Source organism: Alternaria ventricosa (assembly GCF_023758065.1).
Source record: "Alternaria ventricosa strain BMP 2768 chromosome Unknown scaffold_1, whole genome shotgun sequence".
NCBI classification, from domain to species: domain Eukaryota; kingdom Fungi; phylum Ascomycota; class Dothideomycetes; order Pleosporales; family Pleosporaceae; genus Alternaria; species Alternaria ventricosa.
In genome coordinates this window covers 2186354-2200275 of record NW_026055681.1, presented here as the reverse complement: position 1 = coordinate 2200275, position 13922 = coordinate 2186354, and the positions used below count along the sequence as shown (strand labels likewise).

Sequence of the window (13922 nt, the reverse complement as noted above, 5' to 3'; positions counted from 1 at the left end):
TTACTTGCTTCTTTAGCTGTGCATCAGCCAATGGCCATTGCAGCATCCGGCAGAGAGAAGTAATAATCCGACATGCTGGAGCTGTTGGGCAAAGCATAAAGTCAGGAAGCGAGGCACTGACACACGGGGAGCATCTGGGAAGTGGATCGCCAGTTACAGGTTAGGGGTTCCTGGTCGGCCTGGAGGGTCCCTCGTCGTCACATGTGAGTGGGTGGGGGTTGATCCGGCACTCGCTCCCAACGGAGACGGCGTCGTGCTACCGCGGGAACGAAATGGGAAGTCACTCCACTTCAATTATGCAAGACTTCGTTCTGCGTCTAAATCGCACACCCTCTCGTTCGGCAAGCGCGTCGCGGCTTGAGACATATGATTAGCAAGAGAGGGGTAGATTTTTACATCTTGTGAAAAAGCAAATTACGAACGTATTTGTTTATCTGTTTCCTCCGCGGGGTCGAGTCTGCCGTCTGCGTGTGTACCCAAACCGCTCACCCGAGAATCACTGCGCTCGTCGATCAAAATCCTCCGGGGTAGGCGTGGTAGGATAAACTCCGAGCTGTGCGTTATCCTAAATGGCCGACTCGAGCAGATCATCTCACTTCCTGGTGTTGAGCGCATGTGCCTGGCCGTCGTTTTAGTCGTAAACGGTTTAGCTTGGCCGTCTGTTGCGAGTCAGAAATGAGGCTTCGGCAATGGATTACGAACCAATCGATGGTGGACATAACCGATGAGGATATCAGGCGCCTTGCGGCTCCTCGGATGTGCGCGCACTGCGTCTGTTCTGTGGCGTTAGGATTTTGTATGTCGTGCATTGCCGGAATCCTACCATGACGAATTGCAGGGCACTGGTAGGATCCTTAAGCCGCGAACGTGTGTGCAAGCTTTGTGGTGGCGTGGGAACCAAAACGTTCTAAGCTCTCGTTGGAGGGCAATCACCGTTTGCCAATCATACGCCATGCATGGCAACGGCAAGGATCGCGGAAGCGGAAGCATCCTCACACGCTACTCTGTGCCGTGGAAGCGTGAGGGACACACGCCGTCGTCTTGGTAGTTTTGGTAGTGCAACAGCGAGTCGAGAAGCAGTAAAGACCCTGTCGAGCCCCGTCAGGTTATTGTCTCAAACCTGACCAGGCTCTTGCAGGAACGCGAAAGCGGGAAATAAGCTAAGGGAGGGCAGGCCTACTAACACAACAACAACGCACTTTAATAAAAATCTAAAAAGGCAGAATTCTTCGCAGCCTTGCTTTGTATAGGTCTACTTTTTGTTATTATTTAATATTAGCTTTGTGGTGCACAGCAGAGGTAGGAAGGGTTGATGTTCTAATTCTTACTTCCAACTTTCGCGTTCCTGCAAGAGCCAGGGCAAATGCAGTGAATATCCCATGGGGCTTAGCGAGTGGCCCACTTATTCGGGGGGCGCCCGGCACATGCGCCATCTTCCACGTGGATGCGAGCAAAGCGATATGCGAGCTTATTACAATCAGCAAAACAAAAAGTCAATGATGTATCGTGATAGTGGCGCTGCTCAGTAAGCACCAGTAGCTGTTTGATAGTCAAAGTATATGTTATGGGTAGCTGGTGCGGGAGGTGCGGCTCGTCATCGGTCCTTTCTTAGGCCAGCCGAGAAGCAAAACTCCACATTTCAGAGTCGTTTCTGACAGGTGCCCCGGCTGCTAGTTAGCGACCTAGGGTCTTAGGAGACCAATCAACGGGCACTAATTTGGGAGCCGTGAGTGTCAAGATGCCGCGGAGCAGGACAGGTTCAACCATGTGTGATTTGCAAAGTCGGCGAGCATGTGGAAAGGCGTAAAAGAGGCCCCACGCTCTGCATTTCGGTTTCGGGTTCCTGTCAAACCTTCCTTCTTCCTCTGATTAAGCCAGGTGCATGATGGCAATTCAAGATATCCAAGGCAATGGGTCATACCCAGGGCTTCTCGTCCTGTCAGCTCTGGTAGTATCGATATACGTAATCGCAACTGGAATCTATCGCCTCTACTTCCATCCACTCGCGGCGTTCCCGGGGCCATTCTGGGCCCGCTTGACCGTATTTCCGTCATGGTGGCATACTCGCACTGGCGACCGACACGTCTGGCTGTATAGTCTACAGGAGAAGTATGGTATGGTGGCCTAATTTTATCCCCCAGAGTCAGTCAGTTACTAACGGAATTTAGGGCCCGAGTTCCGGTATCGACCAGACAGTGTCGTGCTCAACACGCCTGCTGCTTTCAAGAAGATCTTTGGTCCAAAGGGAAATGTTAAGAAAGGCCTCTACTACGAAGTGTGGCCACGCAATGTCCACACTATCAACACATGGAGTACCACCAGTGTCGAGGTCCACTCACGCAAGCGTCGTGTGCTGAACTACGCTTTCTCAGAGGCGGCGCTGCGAGATGCTGAGGTCTTCCTTCACGCGAACATCGATCGTTGGCTGGAGCTGATTGGCCAACAAGCGCCAAAGGCTGGCGAGTGGACGACCTCTATCAACATGTGTGACTGGATGAACTGGCTTGTTTTCGATATCCTTGGTGACTTGTGCTTCGGTAAGAACTTCGACATGAAGGAGCCCGGAAGCGATCTCCGCCACATCCCCGAAGTCATGGTTCAATTCATGGAAATTCTGCATCCAGTTAGTCCCCTGCATCAGATCATTGATCGACCATGCTGACATTCCAAAGATTGCATTCGGCCCGTTAGCCAACGCTTGGGTATGGATGAAGCCTCGTGGGCTCGACAAGCTTCTGGAGGTTGCCTCACCGCCAGTAGTCAAGAAGTGGCAGGACTTCGTTGAAGGATGCCTCGAGAAACGGTCTGCGGTCGAACACGAATTGGAGAAGAATCCCAAGCCTGAGGGTGAGGTCCGAAAGGACTTCTTTCACTGGCTCTTCAAGGCTGTCGACCCCGAAACTGGCAAGCGTGGTTACAGCGAGCACGAACTCTTTGCTGAGTGCGAGTTGCTGACTATCGCTGGTTCCGATACGACATCTGTCGTAATGTCTGCCGCCTTCTTCTACCTGGCTCGTCGACCGGAGGTACAGGCTAAGATTGCTGAAGAGGTCAAGTCGGTCTTCTCAAGCTATGACGAGATCAAGTCTGGTACCAAGATCATGTCCTGCAAATACCTCACCGCGTTTCTCCAAGAAGCTATGCGCATGACACCACCAGTTGCAGCAGAGCCTAGCCGTGAGGTGCTCCCTGGCGGAACGACTGTCGGCGATCACTACTTCCCCGCTGGTCTCCACGTCAGCACCGGTCTTTACTGTCTCAGCTACAACGAGAATGTCTTCCCGGAGCCCTTCAAGTTCCGCCCTGAGCGCTGGATCGTAGACGAGACTGGAAAGGAAGGATCCTCGGCTGAGAGTGTGGCATTGGCGGAGAACGGTTTCTGTGCCTTCTCCTTTGGAACCAGGGGCTGCGTTGGAAAGAACCTTGCCTGGCTGGAGATGCGACTTGTCATCGCCAAGACGCTCTGGATGTACGAAGTTCGGCCTGATCCAGAGAACAGACTTGGTGGGGGCAACCGAAATGGAAAGCCTGGGCGACAGACGGAGGATCAATACCAGATTTACGACATCTTCGTGGCCGGCAGGAAGGGACCGATGCTGCAGATGCGCAAGAGGTAATGTTGAGTAAGATGAGCCATTTGTGCAGACGGCCGAAGTAAAGCCTGCAACGTACGACAGTCATCTTGGCTAGCCAATTGAGCATATTCTGATTCCTTTGAGAACGTAGTCCGTGTACAACACCACGTGTCGCCAGGTGCGTGCGTGTCTGTGGTGCAAACGGTGGTGCGACCATTTAGTCCCTGACGATCCTCAGAGAACTAACAGCCGTTGTCGATGTATTGCGCATAGTTCGTGTCGTCGCACAGCCTAGCTAGGTGATCTGGTGTTGTTGTCGCCTCAGAAGGTTTGCTGCGACCGTCAGCGCCTGCCCAGAAGGATGTCCACGTGATGTCCCTGCGTCATCCGACTAGCGGGGCCGACCAGAGGAGCTTCCTCAAGCTCCGAGTCCGGTCCTTCTTTCTCCAACTGCTCAACACCAACATCGTCGAATCTGTAATCCGTCGTGCGACCGTCGTTGTGCCCAACACGATATGACGATGTTCTTGGCCCCCATCGCAAGCCACCGGCATGCCTCAGACGGCAATGCCAGGCGAGACTCGAACGCCATTCGACCGCAGCGGCACAGCGCCGTATTTTTAGCTCAGCTGGCCCCCAAATCCTGACCGGTCGATTGTTGTGATCGCATTGTTGCAGCCTGTAAAGCGATACATTCCCTATTGTTACGCTCAACATTCTGAGCTCCTTCATCGCTACTGACGCCTTCGCGCAACGCCGTTGTTCTGACATCGAATATCAGGCTATCAGCCTTCAATTTGGAACTACGCGGGTCGATCAGCACAGGGCTGAGCGGCTCGTCAAGCCCCGCGACGCCAGCGCAAATCAAAGGCACGGCGAGCTTGAATTCACGACAGCCGTTCGCTTCGCCTGGACTGCACATGGTGTGCCGCACTAGAGCAGCTTTTCCTGCCTGAGTAGGGCGAAAGCATCCGTGGGCGCATATTGGTGTGATGGAACCAGGCTGACCGGTGCAACGCATAGGCTGCAAGGTACCGCCAGCCTCGTGCAACATCTTGTGCGATTTGGTGATTTCCCGCCTTTTTTGGGGCTTCTCTCTTTCCTTTGACTTTGTTCGCTTTCGTCCTACAGTCGCTGCACATTGCAAACATCATTGATCAGTACAAGAAAGTAAGCGCACGCCGCGCATACACGAAACGAAATGCGGTCACCATCCGTAGAAGGAGTACCATCGCCCCTCCAAGTTGGCTCCCCAAACAGTAGGAGAACCTCCGATATCACAGTTCCTTCTGCTTTGCGCGTTGGCTCTCCGACAACGGGCGATACCCCACCATCCCATATTCGGCCTCCCTTACGGCGCAAGAAGACGTCGGGCGCCTCCGATAGGCTTTCGCAACTCTTTCCGTCCCGACCATCCTCTGTCTCCTCAATCGCATCTCCCAGCAGCATCCCTGCATCAAGACGAGAGTCGTTTCCTTCGCCTCTGCTCCCAGCCGCAGAATCCTCCTATCGCATACCTCGCGCTCCTGCGCCGCCCTCGTTTGCCCAAGAGACATCATACAACCCTGTCGCGAGCGTCTTCAGCCAAGATCGCGCGTCGCCATCTTTGGGCAAGAGCAACAGTAAAACCAAACGGGTCCTCGACCGGATCGCATCTTTGCACAGGGGAACGTCTCATGGGGGACGTTACAATCGACTGGAGGATGAGGAATCACAACCTGGCAGGAGACGGCTTGTGGGAGTCAACGAAGGGGACGAGGCAGTCGGATACGATCTGAGCTCGCTAAGCGGCCTGCCGCTGAAGAGATTTGAGGCGCAATCGCGGACACAGGACACACACGAAGGGCAAGAGCGCGACAGGGACATAGATGAAGCTAGTCATGCCGCAGAATTTGAGCGTCTCGAGGCGCAACTCGGAGCTGGGATGACTTCTGTACTCCATGTTCCGTTTGAGCACACCCCAGCTGGACCAGTACCAGGCTTCTTTCCAGGTCACCGACGAATCCTGTCCAGAGCAGATGTAGTAGACGAGCAGGCTAAAAAGGCGCAAGACGAGGCTGAAAATACCGGCAAAGTCGTTGCTGTTGCAACAGATGTCCCAGTCGATATCAGTGAATTCACAGGAGTTGCTCGCGACTTCGACTCTATGAGAAATCTCACGGCTGAGGCTGGTCTAATCAGGAGTGGTGCTCAGACTAGCTACTTCTTCCCTGAGGGCAAGTTTCCCATACCCGTGTCTAGAGATAGAATCTAACACGCATGCAGACCCCCAGATGCCTGCATGGCGACCCCTTACTATGAGCTCGTGGTGGATACTTATGCTCATAATTCTTGCACTTGTACTCGCTGGTGTACAAGAATACTTATGCCAAATTTCCTTACGCCATGTCGAAGCGGATCCTGAGAAAGGCGGGTTATGGCATTTCGAGAAAGTTGGCGAATTGACTGTCACGCAATATTTCACCTGGCAGTACGCGCCAATCATCATTTCAGTCTTTTACGGCGTCCTCTGGCAAATGTCGGATTTCGAAGTGAAACGTCTGGAGCCATTTTACCAGCTATCCAAGAAGACAGGCGCAACTGCGGGAGAATCGCTGAATATGGACTATCTCACCTTCTTGAGTTTCTTAGTGCCGCTGAGAGCACTGCGTCACAAACAGTACGCCGTCATTTACAGCTCCCTGGGTACATTGGTCGCTAGTAGTCTTGTACCTGTCTTGCAGAGTGCCTCTATGACTATGTGGCCACCAGAAGAGAACCGTAAGTTCAACGGCTGGAAGGCCGTGAGAGTCGAACCGGCCTGGTCTAGAGCGCTTTCCTCGTGCCTCTTAGTTGTGGCAGTCTGTGGCGGAGCGCTAATGTACGCAATGCAAAGGAGGAGCGGCTTGCAGTCGGACCCCAAGGGTATCGCGGGTATCGCAGCCATGGCTACGAAAAGCCATATTCTTACGGATTTCAAGGGGCTCGACCAGGCTTCCTTGCCTCAGATACATAAGCAGCTTCGCCAACGAAGATACATCTTGCACAAAAGCTCACTCTGGCAAGGAGAATACATAACGAAGAGCAAGGAAAAGATTCTCGAGCACGACTCCGATCCCAGGCCGCTCATGCTTCGTCTTTGGGCGGGTGTGCCTTTCATCGGCTTTCTCATCCTGTTCACCGTTGCGGTGCCAGTCTTCACATTCGTCAAGGCGATGAGTAGAGCAACACAGAAGGTACCCTGGATGATGACGGGCCTAGCAACTGTCATCCGCATACTCTGGAACACCATGAACAGCGACGTTCGCATGCTTCAACCTTTTCATATCCTTTCTCTGCGACACGCCCCAGCCAAGACTCTTACGCTCGACTATGCCGGTACGAATCCTCTTTGGCTGCCCTTCGAAGCCTTCTTGAATGGGCATTACCTTGTCATGCTCGTCGCCTTTGGATCCATCTTTGCAGAGATCCTAACGGTCTGCGTAACCTCAATCAGCGTCGATGGCAACAAATTCATGCCCGGATTCGGCGGCCAAAAATCCGACGACGACGATGACGGCAGCAATGACGAACCATCTGATCGCTACAACACGGAGCAAACCTTTCGCAGTTTCTGGTCGAGCTTGACGCTCACCATGCTCATTCTGATTTATCTGATCGGCATCGCTCTTCTCACCTACGCGAGGCGCAGTCAGAAGTTCATGCCCCGCGAGATCGGCACCATGGCCTCTGTCCTCGCGTTCATTCACCAGTCTAAGATGCTCTTCAGCTTCATCGACACGGAAAAGCTGAACTCAAGGGAGATGACAAAGCACCTCGAGAAGAGTGGGAAGACATACGCGTTGGGCTGGTTCCAAGGCAGAGATGGCGAAGATCACTTGGGCATCGACGAAGAAGAGATCAGCAGCGCGTACGTCTTTGGCAAGGATTGGACTGAGGGGCGGCTGAGACCAGGTAGAGATCTGACGTGGGAGGTTTATTAGACGCGTCTTGTCACGCAATTCAATGCATCTTCATCGACATCAAGAACGCGCATGCAATTACTGACGCTAACTCCCCACCCCGTATTCACAACCCTAGCGCCGAGACGCCATTATGCTGGTATAATAATCCGTTCTGACGCGTATGTGCCGCGTCATGTATCCCCGCTCCCGTCTCATCCTCATCCCCATCGCACGTATATCCTCATATCCCCTCCGTCCCCTCCTAACTCTGCTCCCCAACATTCCCCACCAGCCAATCCATACCCTCCTGGACACCCCGTCCATCCACCGCACTGCACGCCACAATACTCCAATTCCGGTCTTTGAGCTCCCCCAACTTGAGCGCCTCGCTGATCTCGCCCGCGCCCTTGGCGCCCGGTTGATCTTGTTTGTTTGCGAAGACGAGGAGGGCGGCGTCGCGTAGCTCTTCTTCGTTGAGCATGGCGCGCAGTTCTTCGCTAGCGGTGGTGAGGCGCTCGATGTCTGTGCTGTCGATTACGAAGATTACGGCGGCTGTGTTGGCGTAGTAGCAGCGCCAGTAGGGACGGATGGAGGTTTGGCCGCCGAGGTCCTGGGGGGTGGGTGTTAGATGGTGGCTGTGGGTGATTGGGAGGAAGGTGGACTTACCCAGACGTTGAAATTGAGGTTCTTATATGTGACGGATTCGACGTTGAAGCCTATTGTTGGTATCGTTGTGACTACCTCGCCAATCTGTCGTAGTCGTTAGCCCTCGTACTCCTCACCATCCACATCAAGAATGCCTATGTCTCCATGTCTCCTTTCTTTCCTCCTTGCATATCGCATACCTTCAGTCTGTACAGTAGCGTCGTCTTTCCAGCGTTATCCTGCATTTGTAATCAGCGCCATGGCTCCCATACTGGCCATGCTGAGGTATTCCTACCAGCCCCAGAATCAATATCCGTATCTCCTTCTTTGCCCATATCAGCTTTGTAAACGTCGATAAGTAGCCGCCCATGTTGTTCTCCCTGTGTCTTGTCCGCCCGCTCGTGAGGTCCGTTTGTATGCGGCGTTGACCGCTCGTCTGGTGGTTTCGACGAAAGGGACGGTTTCGAGGATGTCGACGATATGGCGGTTCCGCGAAAGTGTTTTAATTGTTATGCGATTAGCTTGGAGGGAGTTGGGCGTATGTTGTCTTATGGGTTGGAGTGTTTCAGTGTTGCTGTCTGGCCATAAAGTTAGGCCGTCGCGTGCAAACAGGACAAACAGACCGAGGTCGTCGGCGGCAACTTTTGCCGATGTTCAGGCGGACCACGGGTAGAATTGATCTAGCCACGTTCCAGTTGGCTAGCGTTACACTACAACCCCATCATTCACACCATGCCTTACGATCGCGATGTAGTCGTCAGTTGCATCGAGAGGCACTATGATTTGCTCGTGCGCATGGCCTACCTCGACCCAGACACGATCCTCCGCCCGCCGCCTGAAGGTTGGAGTGATGAGCAGCTCGCTGTTGACACATTACAAGAGTGGAAACGGTCGGACAGAGTCGTTGATCTCTTGCGTCACTTGCCTTATCTGAGCAGGAATATGGGTGACGATAAACACGAGGTCTATATTGTAACGGAAGCATGCAATTACCTTCGCAATTATGGCTGGCTAAAAGATGCGCACAAAAAGAACGCCATCAGGCTTATGTCGCCATGCGGGGACGGGCAGGAACTACCTGCTGGAATGATACCGTTGAGCCAGGGCAACGAAGCGACAGTGTGGATGATAGATACGGACCAAGGTATGAGCCGCATACAACGTGCATCATCGGATATTGACAGGTTTCACTAGGGATAATCTGGCCCATGGGACCGTTCATTGTAGACCGTAGTGCACCAGATGACCAGTTTTGGCGGCAGGCCGCAAAGCCTCGAGAGGTTCAGCAGTACTTCGATGAGCTCTACGACGAGATCGAAACCTTGGTCACCGTTCCTGTACCGTTGACGCGAGGTAGCTATGCATGGTACAACGAGATGGTGGATCATCGAGACAACAATGCAAAGGTGAGTGCGATCCTCTCAGCGAACGTGATCGGAAGACTCATCAAGCAAATGAGCAGCTACCCCAGCGCTTGCTGAAAGAGCATGGTTGGCCCTCAGCTTTCAGGTAGGCAGAGTATCTCAAAGCTCTCGAACATGAACGTCTCGACGCTAAACGTAAAGAAGCGGAACGGAAAGAGGAAGCCGTGAGGAAACGTGCACAAAGGCGCTTTATAGCAGTTGACAAGACGTATGATTTGCGTTCTAAGGGCGGAAGCGCTGACAGCACAGGGAAGTGACAAGTCTCACGATAGATCACTGCGCATTCTCCTATATTCTTAGTGGGATTGGTCACACGCAAGACTACAGCTTCGGAGCAACTTTTGTCGATGCTCGGGCGTACCACGGTTGGCAGACGGCAACTTTCCAACTTCGCGGAACTTACACCACGCTTGGCGGCATGCCACCCATATATCAAATTCTAAGCGAAATGCTTCCGATGTCAAAAGGCGATAGTCGGAAACACGATACGTCAAAGAATATCTCCAGTCGCTTAGCGACAATTGACAACATTCGATGCGGCCACGCAAATCCGCTGCATTAGACTGCTACATGGAGGTCAGTGAAGACTTTGACTTTGGAATTCCTGGATGCATTCTCCAGATAAATGCTTGCTGACAAAAGAGAATACTGGGTCCGGAGGAATCGAAAAAATCATTGTTGGCACTCAACCAGCATTACGGTCCTCGACCTCGCAATAGAATTGGCCAACACCGATATCAGCGTACTCCTCCCAGACTGTGGGATTAGAAATAGCAAGAGAACAGGCTGCAGCGTAGGCCTCGTGATCGCGATCTCAGTTCGCTAAGCTCGAGCGGGTGGTCTGTTCGCGTACGGAGGTAATGACCGAGAGCACATTACGCTGAACATCAATATTGGCGGCAGTTCTATAGGCTACCTTTCCCAAAGGCTTAGTGCGATATACGAGGACTACATCCCTTTGGCAGCCATGGTCGCGCATGGTGAACCGTACGCAGCCTTAGCAAAATAGACCAGTCTACTGCCAGACTGTAGTCATTGTCCGGTAGCAGGAGCCTGAACCAAATAACGATCCTCACTTTGACTCAATGCTACGCATTGTGAGTCACTGCGTGTCTGGCACTGATGTGTTTTGCTCGCTTAGAGTGCCACTTGGATATGTTGGATTATTCTTTGGTCTTGCGACTGGCTGTCTAAGAGGAATAAGGATACTTACTACTGGTAGAGGTACAAGGTCATATGGTCAGGGTGAGTCTATCTGCTCATGTTTTGGATGCGCAAACACGGGACGCACGCGATACCATTTCTCTTCTACAATGTTCTTCAGATAGTATATAAACTCACATCTCCTGCCTCCTCCATCCTTCCATTCGATTACATCCACACATGTCCCAAAGCCCAAAGACATACTACTCCAAACTCTTCTTGCAACACACAACCACATTCACAACACAAGCAAGCAGAACCCAAAACCACAACATGTCTTGCCAACGCCTATCAACCGTCCACGGACTGGCACCCGAAAAGCTCATCAAACTCGCTTTCAAGTTCCTCCCCTACCGCACTCTCCAAGCCGTCTTCGCGACGCTTCACCCCGCTCAACATCGCATCTTGATGCAACAACGGCGCCGCGGCGTGAGTCTGCACCATCTAGCAGACACACTATACTACCACCAAGGCGCCACACTGTCGCGCCTGTCGCGCTGGAACGAAATGACGAAGCTACAAATGCAGCATGAACTCCTCAAACGAGAACACCTCGGCGAGGGAGAGGAAAAGAGCTTGAGTGAATGGGGACTGAGGATCAGATTGGTGTGTGTCATGGCTGAGGAGAGGAAGGCGTGGAAGGAGGGGAAGGAGCAGAGGAGGGTGGTGGAGGAGGAAGATAGGAGGGCATGGATCGCCCAGTGTAGGGCGTATGAGGAGGAGGATGAAGGTGAAGCTATGGATATTGCTGTCGCCGCTTCGCAGGAGGGAGGTCAGGTGGTATGCTGAGATCGTGAAAGGTCAGGGGCTCGAAAATGAACCGCTTGTTCTGAAGTTCGTGGGGGTCATCACAGGAAGCCCATTGGTGTTGGTGTAGTCGTCCCACAGTTTCGCCAGCGAGTCGTCTTCACTCAACCAATGTTACTACCAGACCTCTTACAATGCCATTGATGACCACACTATTGACCACACTGTGAAAATTATCTGCCCAATTTTCCTTCTCCCGTGCTCTGCTGCACTGTCCGAACGTGGTACATTCACTTTCACTTCCAGAGACTTAGTATCACATCACCTGCACCCACTAACCTGAGTGATAGCTCTCCGTAATGAATTCAGGCTCTTCCTTCTTCGCCGCCCACTAGCCTCTCCTTTTCAACTGACCGCTTCCGAACCTCTTAGATTACTTTCAACGACCCAGTCACCGGAACAACAACACTTCTGCTTCTCAGCTAACCTTTCACACTAGCAAGATGTTTACATCGCTCATCGCAGAGATCAACGGCGTGGAACCCTCCGTTATTAAGAATACAACCCAGGTCATGTCAGCGACTGCGCGCAAGCGTACCGCCGCGGAGACTACATCAACTTCGGCGCCATCACTTCGACAGCGCACAGTTGCTCGTGATCCGCAACAGCGTCAAGAAATCGATCGGTACATGGCTGTTGCGCACAACCCACGGAGGGAGCCAAAGCGCCTAGCAAAATCCTCATACGAGGAAATGAAGCAACAAGAGCTTCTCGAGGAAGTGCAGATTCGAGGGCTTGAGATCGACAATGGGGATAAGACATATCTCGTACACATCTTGATCATCGACGACGAGGCCTACGCCAAGCTAATGGAGGTACTCGGTTGCCGCTTCAGAGCCGCCGACTTTGCACAGGGCGAAGTAAAGCTTTACAATCAGGAACTGAAGCGTAAGCGAGCTGAAGCGGAGGCGAAGCAGCAACAAGCGACCCGTGAGATGCATAAGAAGGCAAAACGAGATGCGCGCGTCAAGGCCGAAAAGCTGGTATGGGAGAAGAAGCAGGTTGAGAACAAGGCTGCTAAAGCCAAAGAGCAAGAGCAGCGGAAGCGAAAGAGAAGCGGCAACATCGATTCCGGTTGCGTTTCTGCCCCTAAGAAGACCAAGTCCAAGGGTGCGCCACCATTGCCGCCGCGCTCGAGGAAAACTGGCGCCAACAAGGCATCATCAGGCGATAGGAAGTTTGTCAAGACGAGTGTTGCCAACGACATGAAGGATGCGCACGACGATGACGAGGATGAGGATGGACTTGACGACTTCATTGTTGACGACCTGCCGCAGAAGCCGAAGCGCAAGAGCGATGTAGGCGGCATGGCAAGGAGCAGGTTGATTGCTGGGTTTTGATGGAAGGCATATCTTCCTTTTTCTTGCTGTCGTTGTTGTTCTCCTTCTAGTATAAGACAACAATGTATCGTAGTTCCTTATGTACAGCATTGTTTCGGGGAAATCTTCGTGTTGTAGTACTATTGCGCCGTCGGAGTATCCGTTAGCGCAGGATTGAGTCGGCCCCAGCGCTTACGGGCACTGCTCTCCGCCAGCGTAGCGCAATTGATTGCAAATTGTTAACTTCATTGCGACATGGATTTACTGCCACACAATGTTCGTTTAGGCGGGTAAGGCATGCCGAGCTCTGTCGATCGCGTCCGTATTAACCACACTCTTGGCTAGTGCGTCATTCCCATAGGGTGCCTAACCGCGCCACGTATATATAGATGCATTCTCGCAAGTCCAAACGATCAAACGTCTACGGCTTTACCCTTATGCTACGTCAATATGTGGACATATGACAATCCAAAGTTGCTGCTCCTTACGATATCAGGACTCCTCACCACAGCGGTCGTCAATGCGCAAAACTCCTCCTGTCGAGGCTTTTTCGACGAACTCACGGCCGTGAACTCAACCGGCCAGCACGAATTTACTTGGAACTCCTCCTACGCCGGCGATGACCCGTGGTATGTCTCTGTCCTCGTCGGATCTCGCTATGACGATCTCAGAGGACATGTTTACATCTCCGTACCTGGAGACGTGCCCAACAATACCGAGCTCTGCAAGTATCAGTGGAGCAACATCAATGCGACGTTAGAAGCCGGAGGGGAGAATAGCTGTAGCGGTGTGATCAGCTCCGACTGCATGGACCACCTGAACAAGGCACTTAGTGATACCTCGAGTTACTGTCCTAGTAAAGATACTTCGTCCGTATCAGATGAGTTCAAGAAGGCGTGTCCAATGTTGAGTGGCGGTTCACACAGTACGTTCCTTCCCTTGCATCTGTACAAACCTGCCTTATTCTCTTTCTTGTTTCTTCTCCCGCACAGAACAGATACGATTCACTTGCGGCTCGGGAGCTGC

The 13922-nt window shown here is 52.6% G+C and overlaps 5 protein-coding genes across 5 annotated transcripts; 4 read left to right on the top strand and 1 right to left on the bottom strand.

Annotated features, from left to right (window-relative positions):
• Window positions 1–1882: 1882 nt before the first annotated feature.
• On the top strand, window positions 1883–3617 carry J4E93_000764 (uncharacterized protein; the record flags this gene model as incomplete). The annotated part of the gene is made up of 3 exons (XM_049338723.1): window positions 1883–2114; window positions 2169–2623; window positions 2673–3617. The coding sequence occupies 3 exons, from the start codon at window positions 1883–1885 to the stop codon at window positions 3615–3617; spliced, it is 1632 nt and encodes a 543-aa protein (XP_049204608.1).
• A 1159-nt stretch (window positions 3618–4776) lies between these two features.
• Window positions 4777–7537, top strand: J4E93_000763 (uncharacterized protein; the record flags this gene model as incomplete). The annotated part of the gene is made up of 2 exons (XM_049338722.1): window positions 4777–5791; window positions 5841–7537. The coding sequence occupies 2 exons, from the start codon at window positions 4777–4779 to the stop codon at window positions 7535–7537; spliced, it is 2712 nt and encodes a 903-aa protein (XP_049204607.1).
• Window positions 7538–7760: 223 nt separating this feature from the next.
• ARL1 (Arf GTPase arl1) lies at window positions 7761–8513 on the bottom strand (the record flags this gene model as incomplete). The annotated part of the gene is made up of 4 exons (XM_049338721.1): window positions 7761–8108; window positions 8165–8248; window positions 8344–8382; window positions 8439–8513. 4 exons carry the CDS (start codon window positions 8511–8513, stop codon window positions 7761–7763), a joined length of 546 nt encoding a protein of 181 aa, XP_049204606.1.
• A 362-nt stretch (window positions 8514–8875) lies between these two features.
• J4E93_000761 (uncharacterized protein) lies at window positions 8876–9624 on the top strand (the record flags this gene model as incomplete). The annotated part of the gene is made up of 2 exons (XM_049338720.1): window positions 8876–9287; window positions 9338–9624. 2 exons carry the CDS (start codon window positions 8876–8878, stop codon window positions 9622–9624), a joined length of 699 nt encoding a protein of 232 aa, XP_049204605.1.
• Window positions 9625–11494: 1870 nt separating this feature from the next.
• Window positions 11495–12917, top strand: J4E93_000760 (uncharacterized protein; the record flags this gene model as incomplete). Its single annotated transcript, XM_049338719.1, has 2 exons — window positions 11495–11500; window positions 12021–12917. 2 exons carry the CDS (start codon window positions 11495–11497, stop codon window positions 12915–12917), a joined length of 903 nt encoding a protein of 300 aa, XP_049204604.1.
• Window positions 12918–13922: the final 1005 nt, after the last annotated feature.